Here is a 20,757-nt window from a genome sequence, read left to right as displayed (position 1 = left end):
ATATCAATTTAATTCTTAAATCTTTAACACCCATTTTAATTTTAATAATTAAATTATTGAATAAATGAAAATAATTTTAATAATTAACTTATTTAGTAAATGAAAAATTTAAAATGGCCAATATATGTGCTGATCATATAAAAATTTGATATTTTATTAATAAACTCCATACTTTACATACAAAATATTTCTATAAATTGAAAAATTAAAATTCCAAATAAAGATATAAATTGTTTATCATTTTTTTTCAACAACTATCTTTTATCGCCTCTAATGCCTCAATCAGATAACTTGTTCAATTAAGTTAGAAGAAAAAAAAAAAAAAAGCTTCTCATCTTTTTTTTTTGTCAGTTTTTTTTTTTAATTTTGAGCAAATTAAATAATGAAATTTGGCATAAAAAAACTAAAGGAGGTTTAACGCTGTAACAGAAGCTGACGGGTTTTCGACACATAACAGCATCAGAAACTAATCCTGGGCTTAGTTCTAATATTGTCAAATCATGAAGGGATTAAACGAAATTATATAAAATTTTCGGGTCGTTCCATAATAAGCACGAAATTAAAAAAAAAATTTTGCCAGGAGAAAGGCCGCGAGAAATTGAAACATCCGCCCGAGCTCGTTGTCTGGCAATGGCATGCCAGCGTTTGTTACCCAGATTTTTATTATTTTTTTAAAAAAAGAAAAGATTTAACCAGAGAGAGAAACACATTCATTCATTATTTGTATTTACAGATAGACAGAGAGAGAATAAGAGAGAGAGAGAGAATCTGTGTCTTGGTATAATCCGCCTTATTCTCCGATATAGTTTGTTTTTATTTATTTATTTTTTTATTATGGGGGAGTAGAGGAGGAACTGCTGCTTGTTTGATCCAAAAACCTGTCAACCTCAAACCTCTCTCTCTGTCTCTGTCTTTGTTTTTCACTTGTGTTCTCACGTATTATTGCAAAATTTTGATTTGCTTTGTTGGGTTGATGCTGTATACGTAGAAACATTAAGTAAAATTTGTTAAGACTGAGAGAGAGAGAAGAGAAGAGAAGAAATATAAGGGTTTCAGCTTTGGATTGTAAGAATGAATTCAAATTTGGCTGCTTCTTCTTCTCGACGCATGACTAAGGATAAACCCAGGAGGCTCTATCAGGTCTGGAAGGGAAGCAATGTCAGTATCTCTCTCTTTTCTTCTCAATTTTTGTTTGGTGGGATTATTTGATCATGGATTGAATTTTTTTTTTTTTAAATTTTTTTCTCTTTGTTTTGCACGAGTACTTTATTGGGTATTCCTTTCTCTTTTTTATTTTAATGATGATGGATGTTTGGATTACTTTGGATCAATCTTTATGTGCAGAATTGATTGTGCTTTGATCCTCTTTAGATACATGTCTGAGCTGATAGTGATAGATTGATTGCCACATAGATTAGGCCGACTGAGAATCAGAACTGAAACTTGTTAGAAGTCATAGGTGTGATTAGTGGCAAGAATAGTCTCCAGGTTGGGTTGGAGCTCATGTTAAATGTTAGTTTAACAAACCTTTAATGCTGGGTTCAATCTTCTGTGGGCAATTTTTATTGAGCTTTATTTCCCTTGTTGATGTAATACATTTTTTTTTTTCCTTTTTAATTGAAGTTGAGGATAACCTATTGTTTCCAGCAAGTTGGTCGAGGATAGAGAATCTAATTTGTGGATCAAACTAATCTATTCTTTCGTTACCATGTTTCTTTATCAAAAACTGGGGAAAAAAAATCTGTACAAAACTTTAAAATCTCAGATAGTTGCAGCAATGCCTGTTTAATTGATTTCCGTTTGATCATGCAAGCTTCTTTTTCATCTCTGAATTTCTGTGTTCTCTCATATATGCGCATTTACTAATTCAAATATGTGATTAAATTTAGCAATGTTTGCAAGAGAGAACTTGTGCATATGTGTACCCTATCAATCTATATACTCATGCTAATGTCAATTTTATGATTACAGCAATAAGCAATGGTACTATTAGTGTACTGCTGTCTCTCATTTACTGTCTTCTAGGTGAAATTGTCTTGTCTTTCATTCTTCTTCCTTTCAGAAAAATGATATGTAGAGAATTCATTTCTAAGCTACAAATGATTTACTTAGTTAACTATACCAGCCTTAGAAGCTGCTTGCTTTCCAAGAATTCTGTAATCGTTTGTTTGGTTTAATGAATCTAGTTGACTAGCACAGGTATGAGAGTTTTGTTCTATTCTTCAAAATTCTTAGCTAGTATGAATCGTTTCACTGACAGATTTGCTGTTTATTATTTCCATTTTGGTCAGAGATTTCTTTTTGGTGGGAGATTGATATTTGGTCCTGATGTGGCTTCAATGTTCCTGTCTACACTTCTTATTGCTGTTCCTGCAGTTGCTTTTTGTATGAAAACCTACTTCAAGATTGTGGATGAAGATACTGAACATCCTGACCATTGGTATCCTGTGTTAATTGTGGGCTCAATCTTTACTATATTAGTAAGTGTTTCATTTTTAGTATCTGATTTAGTGTGAAGCTCGAAGAAACACAACACACACAAGTGTTTGAGAGAAAATAATTCAGCTGGAATTTTTATTGATAAAAAACTAAACTGTTACACATGATATTAAAGGGCATTTATAGAATTTACACTCCTAAACTAACTAAGAAAATATAAATACTATTATACTAACTAAGTAGGAAATTTAATTACATCCAAAATAGGCATCCTAATAAAATAAGAAAATAAATAAATCCTAACTAGAATAGGAAAATACACTAAAGTTCTAAATAGAATAGGAAAACTAAAATAAAATCCTAATTGAAATGGGGAACACCTAAAAACTAATTCTATAGTTGTGTTTCAACAAAATAGGAAGTAGAAGTGTGTTTGGTCAGCTTGGAGACAAAATTTGGACTGAAAAACAAAGTCCCATGCTGCTGGACAAAGTGACACACGTCCATGGGCATGTGATCTGCCTGTCACATGCCCTTGGTCATGTGATGTGCTAAGTTCCCCAAAAATGCTCCGCATCATACTCCCCCACTTGGAAAAAACTTGTCCTAGAGTTAGAATTCTTCCATACCATTCTTCTCAACTTGGAATAAATTTGTCCTCGGACTTTAAAGTCTTGAAGAATCAAAAACTTTATCGGAAGAGCACCCCATATAGCCTTTTTGGACGGATTCAATAAGATGGACCTGAACAAAATTGATTTGAGGATCTCAGTGTCTTTCTTTGTATCTACAAGAAAACCTGGACAAATAAAATCAACAAAAACCATGGGAATCAAACCGTAGGAATTTGAGAAGATTGTAGATGAAAATACAGAACATCCTGACCATTGATATCCTGTTTTAATTGTGGGCTCCATATTTACTGTGTTGGTAAGTGTTTCATTTTTAGTATGGCCTTGAGCACTGATAACAATTGGCAAGATTGGATATCTTCTCAAAAGAAACAGGAAGCAAAACTATTTATTGAACTGTTTCCTATCTCTTGACTCATCTTTAAGCTGTAGTTTTGACATGAAATAACCCTAAAGCCATGAAAAGTCTTATGTGGTTTGTTACATGGAATTTTTGTTGATATTATTTCATTATATACAATTGCCTTTTTGGGTGATATAATGGACCATAGGTGTTATAATTAGGAAATGACAAGTAAATGAGCTGTCCTTTTTTTTAATTCCTATATAATGATTTGTCTTTGTAGCACTAACCTAATACACTTATTGTGATTCATTTGCAGGATCAATATTAGGATCTTGGAAAATTGATTGTTCTGAACTAGTAAACTAATTTTGCTTCTATATCCTATGTCTTATTCTGGAAAAAAACGCAACTCAACTGCGCATAAATTTCAGTTTATTTGGGATTAGCCATGTGGACCCCCCTTTGTCTTTTGGGCTATGTTTATACCAAGCCTTAGTTACACTGAATTCTTTGTAACCACTTTGTAGTGTCATCCTAGGTCTACCTCTTGTCTTGAGTCACTATTGTAACTTGGATATATTCAATCTGCCATATTGTGGTTCTGATAATGATATGGAAACCGTCTAAATTCTCAATCATTCCTCTCTAACTTGTATTAAGTGGGTGTGTTCTCCATGTCCCTATAAATGTCCTTGGTACTTTTTTTGGCCATTTTTGTATTTGTGTGCATCTAAGCATCCTCATCTCTGTATGCTCATTTTGTTTGTGGGCCCTTTTTCTACCTCCAACATTCATTACATACATCAGAACCTGTTGTTTTTCAGAAAACAAGAACAGAAATTTATTTATTTATTTATTTATTTATTTATTTTTTATGCTGTGCTAAAGTGCTTGTTTTTGTAAATAGTGTCTTCTAAAGGTTTTCATTTTTCTTAATTTTCTAGTTACATGAAAAATTACAGCTGTGAAGGTTTTTTTTTTTTGCCCTTTTGGCATTCAATGATAGCTTCTTGCATACTAAGTGTAATTTTTGACATCAAATTCAAAATTTCCTCAGGATTTAGTCTTTCTCTTCTTGACCTCTAGTCGAGATCCCGGAATAGTCTGTAGAAATTCACGGCCTCCTGAATCAGATGAAGCATTTGATGCAGCTACTCCTTCTATGGAATGGGTCAATGGCAGAACCCCTCATTTAAAACTACCCCGGACAAAAGATGTTATGGTAAATGGCCATACAGTGAAAGTTAAGTACTGCGATACTTGTTTGCTTTATCGTCCTCCTCGTGCTTCTCATTGTTCGATCTGCAACAACTGCATTCAGAGATTTGATCATCACTGTCCATGGGTTGGTCAGTGCATCGGAGTAGTAAGTTTAAAACGTTTTTTCATTGAAATCTCATATTTAAATGGATTTTTCTTTTGGTTTTGACAGATATTACTACTTAAGCTGACTGCCAAATTTTGGTGCTCTGCTCTTTTCATACTTTAAATGCCTATGAATACTTGCTGGCTATGATGCTCCTAACATAAAAAAGAAAAATACTAATGTTAGACATGGATACATTTCTGACCCTGTATTTAAAATGTGAGCAACATAGCTGCCAACCAAAAACTAGAGCAAGTTTTAGTGAAAATTGAATAATTTCCTGAAACCTTTTCCTATTTATTGTCTATTCACTGGATGTGCCAAAAAGATCAACTTAAAGTTGAGCAATGGAAGTAAATTAATTTTTAGCTTCACCCAGTTTATATTTGCCCTTTTTAGGATTTTGGATCTCCTTTTCATTATCTATTCAAATTTTGATGCTCCTTTATTTCCTGTTTTCTCTAAATTAAAGCCGTATCCTAACCTTGGATATGATTTTGATGTCCCAATCTGGATGTGTTCATTTCTGGTCTTATTAGATTCTATTTGCAACCCAAATAAGGTGTCTGCTATCTAGTCACCAACTGTTGAATGTATTAATAGCTGCCTTACAATCTTCTCAATCTGATGGATTGAATTTTGATAAATTTTCTTTCTCATGAAGTTTTCCACCAGTCAGACTGTGCATCATATTCTTTCATATGGTAATTAGGAATCTAGGAGATGCCCTTCTTCACTTCCTTTTATTGGTAAATATCCTGTTTTACTGATTTATATAATTTGAATTGTTAAAATACCTTTTTCCTCTGAAATCCTTGTTTACAGAGATTTGATTAGTAGTCTGGAACTAATTAATAAAAAATGGTTTTCTTTTTTTAATTGAATTATTGCATAGCGACCTAATAGAATTGCATGGTTTATTGCTGATATTCATGTGTAGCAAAAGATGAAGTCCCATTGAAAACCCTTTTTTCTTTTATAAGCTGTGGTCATTTAATAGTTACTTGGAGGCCAACCAAGTGTTTTAAACGTAATCTTACAAAGAGTGTGCTCGCAATTGGATAGTTAAAACTGAATAACATTAATGAAGGCACAATTAGAGCCAGCAACTTTTGGTACAAGGTATAATTAGTAATCTTAATGTGCTGTGAATGAATGAAATGATTTTCATCAATTGTTAACAGATCCTAAGCTAGCATTATCACACAATGTTACTTTTTTGTTTGGAGCTAACAGCGTTACTGCATATTGATGTGGTTTGCAGCGCAACTATCGATTCTTCTTCATGTTTATATCAACAGCAACCATCTTGTGCATGTGTGTCTTTGTATTTTCTTGGATTCATATCCTCAGTAGAAAGGAGCACCTTTGGAAAGCCATATCTCAAGAAATCCTTTGTGATTTTCTCATAGTATACTGCTTTGTAGCTGTCTGGTTTGTTGGTGGCCTTACAATTTTTCACTCCTATCTTGTTTGCACAAACCAGGTGACTATCTTGATGCCCTAAATGCACAAAAACATTTGATGGGTATTACTTCTTTTTGTTTTTTTTGGCTACTGGTTAATCACATTTTAGTGACATCTCAATGTGCAAGTTATTTAACAATTGGTGTATCATATTCATATATCTTTACAAATTATGGAATCTTGGTGCATTTCAATATTTTAATTCATATTCTACTGTCATGTTCAATAGTACAAAATGATCATTAATGGGCCTGCTGTATTGAAGTTCTATTTCTGTTATTTAGGGTTTATATACGTGTATTTATTTATTTATTAACATGTGTATACTATGTGTATTTTGTGTGTGTGTATAATGTTTTGCAGTTTTGCTATATGTTTTTTTTTTGTTTGGGGTAAATTATATTGATCGTCGTCATTCATTTTTGAGGGTTGTTTCATTTTAGTTGCTCAATTTCGACTTGTTAAAATAATATCACTCAACTTTAATTTTTGTTGAAAAAAGCCGACATGACCTGCTATAACAGGTTCTTTGGTTGCCAAAATAAATTACCTTTTTGCTCTCTTTCTCCCTTCTCTTTTTCCATCTCTATCCCTTCTCTATTTCTTTGAATCAAAATAAAATTTTAAGTTGATTATATAAAATTTAATATATTATTTTTTTTAATTTTATTCACAATGCTAATTTTTAATATTTTATTTTAATTGTTGAACATTATTTTCATTGTATTTAATTTTTCCAATTAAATCTTTAATTTTATTTTTTGACTGAGCCATAACTACTCATGATGATATAATTCTATCATTACTATCAAACCTTTCAAATTTCATTTTAACATTAAGGTGCAACAAAATTTTTAGTCATTTAGTGAAATTAGGTGATTTTTTTTATGCACTATTTTTTTGTCATTATTAAATCTCATCCCTTTATAATACATCATGGGTATTAAAAGCTTGGAATGTCTTGAGATAGTGGTGGAGTTGAATCCTTGTAAATAGCTGTAGATCAATGAAAATTTAGAATTAAAGGTTCTATTAATAAATATTGAATATAATTACAATAGTTTTCAACTCAACTCAACTCAACTCAACTAAGTTTTTATCCAAAAAATTTAGGGTCGGCTATATAGATTCGCTTTCTCCACTCTAAACGATTTTGGGTTAAATCCTCAGAAATGTGTAATGTTTTTAGGTCATGTTGTACTACTCTCCTCCAAGTCAATTTAGGTCTACCCCTTTTTTTTTTTTTTTTCTATCCTCTAACTTAATGTGCTCTACTTGTCTAACTGGAGCCTCCGTCTGTCTACGCTTCACATGACCAAATCACCTCAATCTCCCTTCTTTCAACTTATCTTCAATTGGCACCACTCTTATCTTTTCTCTAATACTCTCATTACGGACTTTATCTAGTCTAGTATGGCCACTCATTCACCTTAACATTTTCATCTCTGCAACTCTTATCTTAGTTGCATACGACTCCTTCAGTGCCCAATAATCACTACCATATAACATAGCCGGTCGTATGGCCTTACAGTAAAATTTTCCTTTCAACTTATTGGGAATCTTGTGATCACATAAAACTCCCGTGGCACGTCTCCACTTCAATCATTCGGCTTTAATCCTCCTCACATCCTCTATCTACTTGAAGGACTGAGCCGAGATATTTAAAGTGATTACTTTGGAACAGTACCACTCCATCCAAACTAACTCCTTCCCTATCACCAATTACAATAGTTTTTAACAATTAAATAAAATTAAAAAAGTGAATATATATATAGTTCTTTAAGCCATTAGAAAGTTTTATCAAGTGCCCAACTCATAATGAAGATCTACCCCTTGATTTGTTAGTTTTAATGAGTTTTTATTTATTCATTTGCTTGTTTATCATTTTGATGTTTTTTATAAAATTTTTTAAAAAGATGAGATAATCAAAATTTAAACCTGCATATGGTCAAATGTATTATTTTATGAGTTTGTTGGGTTTTGTGGTGGATATTAGAGTGGATACATTGAATATAGGGATAGGTAGGTTTGAGTTCAGTTTTTGGGAAGAACCAGAGTTCAATTTATTTGTTTTTTAATTTTTGAAAATAAATCAAAATTGAAATTGAAATTTCGATTTAATTTAATTTTTTTTAATGTTTCAGCTTAATTTTGATTCAAATCTTTGATTTTGGTTTTCGGTTTAGAAAAAAATTTTTATGGAAGGTTTTAAATTTAATTTTCATTTGACTTGCACAAAAATTTATACACACACACACAATTAGTTCTTCTATTAAGTTAAAATATGTCATATTAATGTAAAATAATAAATAATTATTAATTGAGACTTTTACTTTCGTTAGTAGAACCTATGACACCTGCAAAAAAAAAAAAAAAAGAGAAACAAAGTTTTTTTTTTTTATTTATTTCACCAACTTATAATTTGAATAACTAATGGCACTAATATTTTTTTTATTAGTGTGTTAACTTGAATTATTAAATTATTTTTTATATCAAAAAGTATATAAAATTTTTTCTATTTATTGTGCTATAATATATATATATATATATATATATATATATATATATATATATATATATATATATTATAAAATTAAATTTTATTTTGATTCAAAGAAATAGAGAGCGGATAGAGATGGAAAAAAAGAAGGGAGAAACATGGCAAAAAGGTAATTGTATTAGCAATTGGATAACCTGTTATGGCAGGTCATGATGGCTTTTTTTGAACAAAAATTAAAGTTGCATGATGTTAACAAACTGTACTGAGTGACTGAAATGAAACAAGCCTTGAATTTTAGTGATGATCAATATAATTTACCATTTTTTGTCTTGCAAAGGCTTCATCCATGGAATTAATATCGGCACAAACAAATTCACGTTATTTTCTCTTGCTCAAAGTCTGTTAATTCATTTTAATTATTTTTCAACATTTGCAAAGGTCATTATCTACAACATGTTTTCCTTTTCCTCGTTATTTCTGTAAGATAATATACGAAAATGGCATCTAGCCTGCTAGTAAAGCCTCATCATATGCTACTGAAGGCTTCAAAAATGCCAATTGTAGATAGAAGAAATGTCCTGGGGTTTGAAAACTTCCATCATTGGGGATTGGCCAAAATACCTAACTTTATTGTTATTAGTAAATTTAATACGAATTATTAATTTTATTATTGGTGGATTGGAGTTTGACCATTATTGCCTACAGTCCACTTAAATCAAATTTAAGAATCTGCTTTAGTTGACTTCTTTGGTTGGATCTTCTTAAATCCTTTAGTTCATGTAGTTTTAAAACTAAACTCAAATAAACCTTAATCCCAAATTAGCATCCACTCTCCATTCCTCCTGGTTCTGGGCTGTATCATTAGAAAGATCTAGGACCAATAAATCCTTCCTTCCTACTTCCCTCCATGCTATTTTTAATATGCCCCGTACATTCTTATCTTAGGCTTAACCCTCTGTATTGGTACATTTGCTGTTCTATGGTGCATATGCCCTAATAATCTCAATCTCTCTTCTCCCTACTTCCTTAGTAGTTGCCACTTGCCACTTCCACCAATATATTCGTTTGTTATCTGGTCTATCCTTACATTTGCATACTTGGTTTAGCATCCTTATTTTTTGCTACGTTAATTTTGTGCCTGGTTTTGTTTTTTCACCTTCTAACATGTTGCCACATACACCGTAGTTGGTTAATCACCTTCATATAAAGCTTGCCATTCAACTTCAATGTACTTGGAAAGCAAGCTAAAATATTAATGAAACATAGCAAATCATTTTGTACGCATGAGAGCTAAAATTTCCATAGTATCCAGAAAAAAATTGGGGTGGGGTTGATGCCATTTTTGAAGAGGAAAACAAGAAAATAGGTCCAATTTTGGAGTTTGGACATGGCCATAACTATTTGTGGCTTAATAAATGCCATTTACATGTTATGTGTGTAAGGAGAAGTTGGTTTGTGGTCCCATGAAAGAAGGATCTTGGATAATGTGATTTCTTGTGGGAAAGAATTCCAGCAATTTGGATGAGTTGCTTTTCTTTTCGAAAGAATGGCATGTATGGAATCAATTTTGGGATCTTGTTCAACTTCTTCACTTGTTTGATTCAACTCAACTCAACTCAACTAAACCTTAATCCTAAAGTAGTTGTGGGTCAATCCCCTTTTCACTATTTCCTCCATTTCATCTAGATCCTTTCTTATATCCTACCAATTATTTGATTCACATTTCTTTTATTGCGTTGCATGCTTAATATTTTGATAGAAATTCAATATTCATTTTCAAAAAAAAGAAAAAAAAAACCTTTTCAGCAATTAAGAAGGCTTATTTATTGGTTGATATGGGTATCAAATACCCACATTTAGGGATCTGAATTGTTTGAAAGTCCCCTCATCAATGATGCAATGATTTTGGAGCGCCTTTGCACTATGCTTGGTATGTCATTTATTCATGTAGAAAGAGATGTAGAAAGAGATGATTCTCATTGATTTCAATTAATCTGTACATGGGTATTTATATACAATTGATTCCTATAATTGAGTTATACTAATTAGGAAGAAATCCTAAATAAGAAATCCTAAATAGGAATACAGAATACAGAATATACACAGAAATAATATAATGATTGACTTTCCATAACACTCCCCCTCAAGTTGGAGCATAGATGTTAATCATGCCCAACTTGTTACAAATGTAGTCAATCCTAGCTCCATTCAGAGCTTTTGTGAAAATATCTCCTAATCGCTCTCCGCTTTGATATGTCTGTTGAGATGATCTGTTGTTGAATCTTTTCACGAACAAAGTGACAATCAATCTCAATATGTTTGGTCCGCTCATGAAATACCGGATTAGAAGCAATATGGAGAGCGACTTGATTATCACACCACAATTTCGCAGTTGGGGGTCTTAAAACTGTCTCATCTAGTAATTGAAATATCCACATTACCTCACATACCGATTGTGCCATGGCTCAGTATTCGGATTCAGCACTAGATCGAGAAACTACACTCGCTTCTTGCTTTTCCAAGACACCAAATTTTCTCCAACAAAAATGCAATATCCAAAGTTGACCTCCTATCAACCTTAGATCCAATGATCGGCATCGAAAAACATTCAACATTCAAATGCCCATGATTACCATATAACAAACCTCTTTCTCGAGCTCCTTCAGATAGCACAAGATTTGTCCCAAGGCTTCCCAATGAGCAACAGTTGGGGAAGACATAAACCGACTTACCACACTAACGGCATAAGCAATGTCGGGACGAGTGACAAGAAGGTAGTTCAATTTTCCTACCAATCTCTGTATCTCTCTGGATCTTCAAACAACTCACTATCCCCATTATGCTTGTAAATTTGGAGTCATTGGTGCACTACAAGGCTTAGCACCTAATTTTCCTGTCTCTGTCAATAGATCGATGACATATTTTCTTTGAGACAAGAAAATAGCCTTCTTACTTCTCATAACTTCAATACCCAAAAAATACTTTAATAATCCCAAGTCTTTGGTCCAAACGGGTTTGGAGGAAGGTTTTAAAAGATGAAATACTGCAGAGTCACTCCCGGTGATGATAATGTCATCCACATAGACTACCGGAGAATTAGACCGACCTCAGTTGCTTATAAAATCTTGAGTGATCACACTTACTCTTTTGCATACCAAATTCTGTCTTTGCTTCACTGAATCTCCCAAACCAGGCCCTAGGACTTTGTTTCAAGCCATAAAGAGACTTCCGAAGCCTACAAACTTTACCCAACTCCCCCTGAGCAACAAACCCAGGTGGTTGCTCCATATACACCTCCTCCTGAAGATCACCATGAAGGAAAGCATTCTTGATATCCAATTGGTGCAGGGCCAATCATATGTAGTCGCTAAAGAGATAAACAAGCGAACAGAAGTAAGTTTAGCTACAGGAGAAAAAGTGTCAGAGTAATCAACCCCATATATCTGAGCATATCCTTTTGCTACAAGGCGTGCTTTTAATCTAGCCACAGAACCATCAAGATTTACCTTTCATCAGAATACCCATTTGCAACCAATAGCTTTCTTACCAGGTGGGCAAAGGCAACAGTTCCCATGTACCATTAGCATCTAAAGCCTCCATTTCTTCTTTCATAGCAAAGACACCACCGGGATGAGACAAAGGCCTCACCAATGATTAGGGATAGGAACAGAGTCTAAAGAAGTAACAAAACACCGAGAACAAGAAGACAATTGATTATAAGAAACAAAAGAAGAGATAGGGTAAGTACATGAACGTTTACCTTTACGAAGAGCAATGGGTAAATCTAGATCAGAATCATGATCAGTATGAGGTACAGGATCTCCCAACGAAGTAGCTGGTGGAGGATTTGAGTCAGTAATCTCCAATCTCCTGGAATAAACATGAACAACGGGAGGCCGAGTAGGTCTAGAGACAGAAGAAACAGGCTGTGAGAGAGGACTAGACATTGGTTGGGCAGTATATATTAAGATATCATCCTCCTCCCCCTGACTCTCATACACAGATGATTGAGAAAAAAATGGAGTGGACTAAAAAAATGTGACATCTGCAGAAACAAGATAACGATTAAGAGTAGGAGAGAAACAGCGGTACCCTTTTTGAATCCGGGAGTACCCAAGGAAGACACATTTGAGAGACTTTGGATCCAATTTAGTAACCTGCGGACGAACATCACGTACAAAACAAGTACAACAAAAAATACGAGGTTCAACAGGAAACAAAGATTTTGTAGGGAACAAAGCAGTATAAGGAATATCCCCATTAAGGACAGAAGACGGCATACGATTGATCAAAAAACATGCCGAGAAAGCGCATCCGCCCAAAAGTGTTTAGGAACTTTCATCTGAAAAAGAAGAGCACGAGTTACCTTAAGAAGATGCCGATTTTTTCTTTCGGCCACGCCATTTTGGGATGGGGTATCCACACAGGAAGACTGATGAAGAATGCCATTTTGTGTCATGTAAGACTGAAATTGTGCTGAAAAATATTCTTTAGCATTGTCACTTCTTAATATGCGCGCAGAAATATTAATTGAGTTTTGATTTCATTACAAAAAGCACAAAAGATAGAAAACAATTGTAACGATTCTTCATTAAATATAACCAGTAACACGAGTAATCATCAACAAAAGTAACAAAATAACGAAATCCAGTTTTAGAAGTAAGTAACAAGGACTCCAAACATCGAATGAACTAACTCAAAAGGATGAAGCCCGTTTATTGACTCTAGACACGTAAGGCAAACGATGATGTTTTGCAAACCGACACGACTCACATTCTAGTACCGATAAAGCTCAAATCGAGGACACAACTTCTTCATGGTAGACAAAGAAGGATGACCCAATCTACAATGAGCTTCAAGAGGTGTTACTGATCGAGCAAACAAGTGACCGCGTACATGATTTTCCGAATGTAGAGACCACCGACTCACGCCCTCTACCAATAATCTGCCGTCGTAAGATCCTCAAACAAACACCGATCAAAAAAAGAAATAGAACAATTTAAGGTACGAGTAAGTTTACTAATGTAAAGTAGATTAAAAGAGAAATTTGGTAGACACAAAGCAGATGACAAAGAAATTGACGAAGTCGGATTCGCAGCCTAACCCATGACACAAGAAGTAGAACCATCGCCTAAAGTAACAGAGAGGAAGTGGGATTAGACCGAAAGCGATAGAAGACTAGAATTACCTATAATGTGATCTGTTGCACCAGAATCAATAACCCATTTGGATGAGGAAGACACAAGGCATGTAGTGGATTTACCTGACTTAGCGATCGCAGTGATAGGGGAACTGGTAGGCTTTAGAGATGCCTGATACTGGAAAAACTGTGCAAAATCCTCTGCAGATACCAAAACAGTTTTCTCAGAGGAAGATACTGTAGAATCCTCTGCTGCCATATTTGCCATCTGTGATCGCTGATTTTTCCTCTGAAGTTGTGGACAATTATATTTTGTATGGCTGTGCTCATGACAATAATAACAAATGACTCCTCTTGAGTCTTGATTAGAACTAGCCTCTCCATTACGATTATACATTTGCTGTAATTCCTCCTCTACTTCCTCTTCTATTACCCTGTTGTCCATTTGGATTACGGCTAATAAGAGCACTACTGGCAGGCTGTGAAGATTGGGTATTCTCTGTACGAAGTACTCGTGTGAGTGTTTCATGCAAAGAGGAAATCTCAGAACTGGAAAGAATCTGAGATTTAGCAGTCTCATACTCAAGGAAGGCACGCAAGAAAACTCATAACGATTGCTCCGTTGGGCTCTGAACTTTCACATCGTAACTAAAAGGCAATGATACATTAAGTTCCTCATATACCCGTTTAAAATCCATAAAATAAGCCGTGAGAGACTTATTCTCTTTCTCAAGACGGTAGAATGCCTTACAAACATCATAAATACGGAGATATTCCCTTTACGAATCTGAGAAAATCTAAGTAATCCATCAATTCCTTAACAAATTCACAGTGATTAATTAAACTAATTACCTCACTGTGAATCGAGTTCCGAAGCTGCAAAAACAACCGAGCGTCCTCCCTTAGCCAAGTTTGTTGTGTATCATCAGTAGGTGGATCTTTAGTAAGGTGATCATCCTTATCAATGCTACGCAAATAGACCCTAACAGTCTTACTCCACTCCAGGTAATTTGAACCATTAAGTTTGTGTTCCGTGATCTTAGTCATCATCGGAATCACATCAGAAATAACATTCTTATTGTCTGCCATTTGTTGAGACAAAGAAAACTAACTGAAACGCTAATCCAAAGTGCTGACAGCAACAAAATAATCCAAAATCACAAATCAAGTAAATACCGAAATAGGATCTGAGAGCCAAACCTTAGAAATCCTTTAATGGTGTACTGGATTAGGCAACAGCACACAGTGGTGGAATGAGGAGATTGAGGCGACGCTGGCAATGTTGATCGGAATCGAAACGGCCGGTCGGCGGCCAAGGTCTCTCCTGAGCTGGGTGGTGAGAACAAATAGTCACCCTAGATGGCCTGCTCTGATACCATGTAGAAAGAGATGTAGAAAGAGATGATTCTCATTGATTTCAATTAATCTGTACATGGGTATTTATATACAATTGATTCCTATAATTGAGTTATACTAATTAGGAAGAAATCCTAAATAGGAATACAAAATACAGAATATACACAGAAATAATATAATGATTGACTTTCCATAACAATTCATTTAAGTTCACTGGCATGAAAATATCATTGATGAATAATGTATAACATGAGTAGGTAAGGGAAATTAATGATGTCATAGGAAGGATGTGATTGTTCTTTTTTGTATAGGAATTTTCAATTTTGGTAATTTTTTTATGTTTCTTACTAATCTTTTATTTTTTTTAAAGTTGAAAGTAGAGTATTCTGGAAATATTTAAGAATAATATAGAGAACTTGAGCAACGTTTACCAATGACTCATATTTTGTTAAGTTAAAAAAATGGTCTCCTAGAAGTATTAATAATTTTCTTATCTTTAAGGCTTATGCATAGTTGCCCAAGCATAAAGCTTTTAGGAGTGCCTTGGGGACCTGAAGGGCTCCCCCCCCATCCCCCTTTCTCTATCTTCTTTTAAGTTTTACTATCAAATAGTACTATCAATGTCAATAAAACAGTTACAAATGCATAAAATAGGTTAATAGCACATTATGATATATTTCTGTACTCCTTACTAAAGTTGCTTCTCTCCCTCCTATTCAAGTTGACTGTTTGGTGTAGAGGCATAGACTAGACATCATTTTAATGCCACTTTGTTAAAAATTATAGATGAGAAAGAATGGTACTAATTTAAGAGAGATTGACTAAGAGGAAGAAGACATTGAGACCTTTAACAATAATAAAGGGATAGTAGAAGAAGATTTTTTTTTTGTTAATTACAAGGATTTCTTAATTGTTTGTGGGAACAGCTTGGAAAGTAGACTTCATAGTTTGTTATTTTGATCTTTGGCTGTGCACGTGGTGTATTGAACTATGCTTACAAGTGGTTATTGATTTTTGCCTTTGCTTGCTCATGGTTTTATTGAACCAATTTTATCAGTCAACCTTTTTTTTTTTTTAGTACATTAGAAAGATAGTGCCATCTTTTTTATGGTATCAATGTTTTATTATGAATCATCATATCATTTGTGCCTTATTAGTAATATCTAGAATTTGAAAGCATTATAGAAGTGTCCTGTACATATTCTTATAAATGTGTCTCACATCCCTTAGGTGTGCACATGCACTTTGTGCCTCAACTCCAAGTGTTTGGAATACATATATGGATCATGCCTTTGACTACTTTTTATTCACCTATATATTATTTTATTTTCTATGATTTTGATAATGTACTGTTTGGCTATTTGACTTGCATTTTGAGGGCAAGCATGCTGGGTGTGAAATTTCTCTCTTCTCTCTCTCATAATATTTCCTATCTTTTTTGTGACTTTATGTTATTGTAGCACTCTATTTTTTTGTGCTCTTTAGAAAATACCAAGAACTGTCTTCCATATATACATTCTCCAAAAGAAAATCCTGTGGTGACTTTGTTTTCAACAAACTAGATACTACTTTGTCAATACTCACCATATATGAGTGGAATAAAACCAAATTTTATTTCTAAGAGCACAAAGTAAAAACAAAGTCCAATAAAAACAAAGTAACTGTAGAAAGCACATTTTCCAAATATATCTCAATCTTAACCCCATCTATGGCATTACATCAATACGAATTCTAGAGACCTATACATTTTTCCATACTTATAAATGTCATGCCCTAGGCTATGTGTCTTGGGTTGTTCTAGGGTAGGTCCATGATCCTAAAGTGTTATCCTAGGCACCAAAGACTTTGTGGCTCAAAAGTCCTTAGTTGTTGGTGGTAATTTACATAGCAACTTGGGTCATAATATAAAACAAGATCAATAGAAGTCTACTTGAATTTAGGTCTTGACACTGTCATTGGTCAATGAAGTATGAACTTCATTTTTTTCTGATGTTTTTGCTTTTGTTATGTTTCTCAGCAGCCATGTTTTGCCATTTTCTTATTCTTAGTGTGTTCTCTCCCTTTTTTTTTTTTTAATTTATAATCACATTAGCACACATTTTGTTTTTCTTATTTGCGTGTGTACATATCTGTGTATCTTTTACTTGATTTTCCTCAGAGTAATAAACAATTGTTAACTAGTTCTGTGCAAAATCCTATTGAACACATTATGATTCTTGTCCTAACACATTATGATTCTTGTCCTAATGCAGACCACTTACGAGAATTTTCGCTACCGATATGACAAGAAGGAGAATCCATATAATAGGGGAATGGTAAGAAATATTACAGAAATATTTTTCACCAAGATTCCACCTTCAATGAATAAATTCCGTTCCTTTGTGGAGGAAGATGAACAGATGGTAGCTGGATCAGTTGTGCCACACCTGGGGGATGGTTTCATTAGCTCAAAAGAGAAAATCGACATTGAAATGGGAACTAAGCTTGCAGAAGATAATAATTATTCCCTTCCAGAAATTTTGCGAAATTTGGATTATGATGATGATTCAGACGATAATTACAAGACGAAGGAAGAAGAAGGCAGGCCATCTTTTGACCAATTCTTTCCTGGTGGGCAAGAATTGAAAGAATCGTTGCAAATCTCTGTCACTAGAGATGAATTGAAAGAGTCCGTTCAAGGTTCAGTTGTTGGGGATGGTGCTAAAAAATCTGCACTAAGCTCAAGCAAATCTGTGGAAGGTTCTACTGCTAGTGATGAAGTGAGAGAGTCAACCCAAAGATCTAATGCTGAAGCTGAAGTAAGTGAATCTCCTCAAAAATCTAATTCTGAAAATGAAGTAAGATATTCTGCGCAAAGATATAATCCTGAAGTTGAAGTGAGAGAATCTGCACAAAGTCCTACTGTTGAAGAAGGGCCTAGATATGCTATCAAGGGTTCTACTGCTGGAGATGAGACTCACTCAGCAGAGGGAATTTAATGACAGAACCAATTCTTGAAGTATAGAGGTTGTGATCTTGCCTTTCTTTCCATTACAAATATTTTTCCTCATGTCTATTTCAGCTAAGGCTTTTATATTAGTGGACTGCTAAACTCGTGTAGAATAGTAACAAGACCATACTAATCGATAAATCATATAGTATGATAATGTAGTGGCGATAAATAATGGTATTATAAAAGTAACATTTCTGCTGTTCGTTGATTCACGTACAATGGGAAATTCAGAGATTTAATCCCATAGCAATTGATTTTCCAAATAGAGCATATAATTTGGTACACTGGATTTGGTTTTGTACTTGTTTTACTTCCTTGTATATCTCATTTGCTGATATGTTGAGAAAGTCTGTTCATCTACTTTGTTCCCTTTGGTGCCTTGAAAATGAAACCAGTGGGTTCTGAATCGAACCGAAATCAAAAAGCTGAAAAACAACCGAATTAAGGGAAGAATCGACGTTTAGAATAGTCGGTTTGAGGCAGAGTCCAAATGCAGAGTTCTTCATCTTCAGAAATGTTCTCTTCATATAACTCAGAATTAACAACTCAACATATAACTCAGAAACCCATTAACAACTCAACAATCAATTCAAACAAATTCATATAACTTAAACAAATCACAATATCACATGAGAAATTTCTCAAAAATTGTAATTCCAATACAGATCAACAAAAACTCTCAATCACAAGTTCCATTACACATTCAAAAACTCAAAAAATAAAAAATCAGCAGCATGACTCCACAAACCCATAGGCAATGAACTCATAAACTTAGAAGACATGAATGCGATGTAGAAGCCATGAACTTATAAACCAGGACTCATGAAATCAGAACAAATAAATAAAAAAAAAGTCGAATCAATAACGACACAATCTAGAAGCAGTGAACCCAAAGCCATGAATGCGATTTGAAAGCGTTCCAAGCTCATTTCACTGATTTCAATCTGCTAGAGGCGTTGGAGATGAGATCTGGACCAGAGACACAAACCTAAAAGCCATGGTTACTGTCGTGGATCATCTCGTTTAGAAAGGAAGGAAGGGAAGGATTAGTAGGAAGAACTCAAGAAAATGAGAGATTAGAGTTGTGAGTTGTGGGTTTCTGAGAGAAGTCTGGGTAGCTGAAATGTTAAGGAGAAGGCCTAGGGTTTCATTTCATAAGTAAATATATAAATGTTCGGTTCAGTTCCTTTTTTTTTTTGGTTTTTTAATTTAATTAACCTAATTGAACCAAATAACCGAAATTATATAAAACTTAAAACCGAACCAAACCGCATAGATTGAAAAACCAAACTGATTAAACTGAATTGGTTCGGTTCGGTTTGTTTTTCCGGTTTGAACTGAATACTTCACAGGCCTATATAGAAGTAGAATTTTGAAATTATTTGATTTCGCTAAACCATATTAGAATTCATCTACAAGCTACGGCATAAGCTCATTTTATGGAAGAATTAATTTCAAGTTCTACAGATGAACAATTAGGAGAATTAATTCATTTACTGCCTTCAAATGCCCTATGGATAATGGATAATTTTTAGATGCTTATTCTTATTGAATCTGTTTGTAATATTATTGATTATCATCCTAAATTTTCACTCTTATAATATCTGTTTATTCTGTTAATTTTAATGGCTTCTTCACTCTTACCATTATCATTATTCATTAACATATATATCCTTGACAGGTTTTGCTACTAAAAGTCTCCCCTTTCGTGAGGTATAAGTTGATTTTCTCAGCAGCATGCATCAGTCACTTCAAAGGGCTATAAATTGGCTTTCTGATGGTTGAATGCTACATCGGTGGATGTTGCTTCCTTTTTTATGGGAGGAACTAGATTTGGATAAAAAACTTTGATCTGTTCAGTGCAATTTGGATTCTGGTTGTTGCAAGTTGTAAATCTGTACTGCAGAAACCCACAAGGAACTTGACATTGTCTGTATAGGGTAAAATGGTTTGAGATATGGTTGATAGGATTGTGTTCCATTTCTGTATGAATAGGTGTGCATTTGAAATGAGCAAAGATTTAAATGTCTTAATTGAAAAAAAATCATTAAATTTTAACACGATATCGAATTTAAATTTTTCGTCATTTGAAATTTATCTCTATCCAAATGAAACATGTTATGTGAGGCAGATGGTGAATTTCCTGTTTTATTTGATTATATTAGATTTGCAGGATGTTTGGAACGAGTTCATATTTTAAGATGAACTAGATTGACTAATTTTGACAAGCGCAACAGGTAACATACGGGTGTAAATAAATTGAGTCGTATTTAATGTGACTTCGTAAAAGCTTGTCTTGACTTGACTTGTTTTCTTAACTACTCGAGTTTGAATCTAATTTTTAAATTTATTTAATAAACAAGTCGAATTTGAATTTAATAATAATCGACTTGTTAAGACTTGCAAGCTAACTTGTTTAAAAGCTTATGAATTGACTTATTTAATAGTTTCATTAGCTTGTTTGTTTATTAGATTCGTGAGCATTTGCAAGTTGATTAGCTTAGTTGATTAGATTGAAT

The 20,757-nt window shown here is 33.8% G+C and overlaps 1 protein-coding gene across 5 annotated transcripts; it reads left to right on the top strand.

Moving 5' to 3' along the window:
- The first annotated feature begins 564 nt into the window (after positions 1-564).
- On the top strand, positions 565-20,333 carry LOC110664282 (probable protein S-acyltransferase 4). Of its 5 annotated transcripts, none has more exons than XM_021823898.2 (6): positions 567-1,158; positions 2,292-2,480; positions 4,475-4,783; positions 6,048-6,269; positions 17,499-18,252; positions 19,920-20,333. In XM_021823898.2, the coding sequence occupies exons 1-5, from the start codon at positions 1,072-1,074 to the stop codon at positions 18,222-18,224; spliced, it is 1,533 nt and encodes a 510-aa protein (XP_021679590.1). In that variant the 5' UTR covers positions 567-1,071; the 3' UTR covers positions 18,225-18,252; positions 19,920-20,333. The 5 variants fall into 5 exon arrangements, with proteins under 5 accessions (XP_057999995.1, XP_021679592.1, XP_021679590.1 ...); XM_021823899.2 differs by lacking the exon at positions 19,920-20,333 and having other exon boundaries at positions 17,499-17,561; positions 17,646-18,522; XM_058144012.1 differs by lacking the exons at positions 6,048-6,269; positions 19,920-20,333 and having other exon boundaries at positions 565-1,158; positions 17,499-17,561; positions 17,646-18,522.
- The last annotated feature ends 424 nt before the right edge of the window (positions 20,334-20,757 follow it).

This window comes from Hevea brasiliensis, chromosome 3 (assembly GCF_030052815.1).
Source record: "Hevea brasiliensis isolate MT/VB/25A 57/8 chromosome 3, ASM3005281v1, whole genome shotgun sequence".
In the NCBI taxonomy this organism is placed as follows: Eukaryota; Viridiplantae; Streptophyta; class Magnoliopsida; order Malpighiales; family Euphorbiaceae; genus Hevea; species Hevea brasiliensis.
Note: the sequence above shows the minus strand (reverse complement) of the source record. Positions and strands in the feature narration are given on the sequence as shown.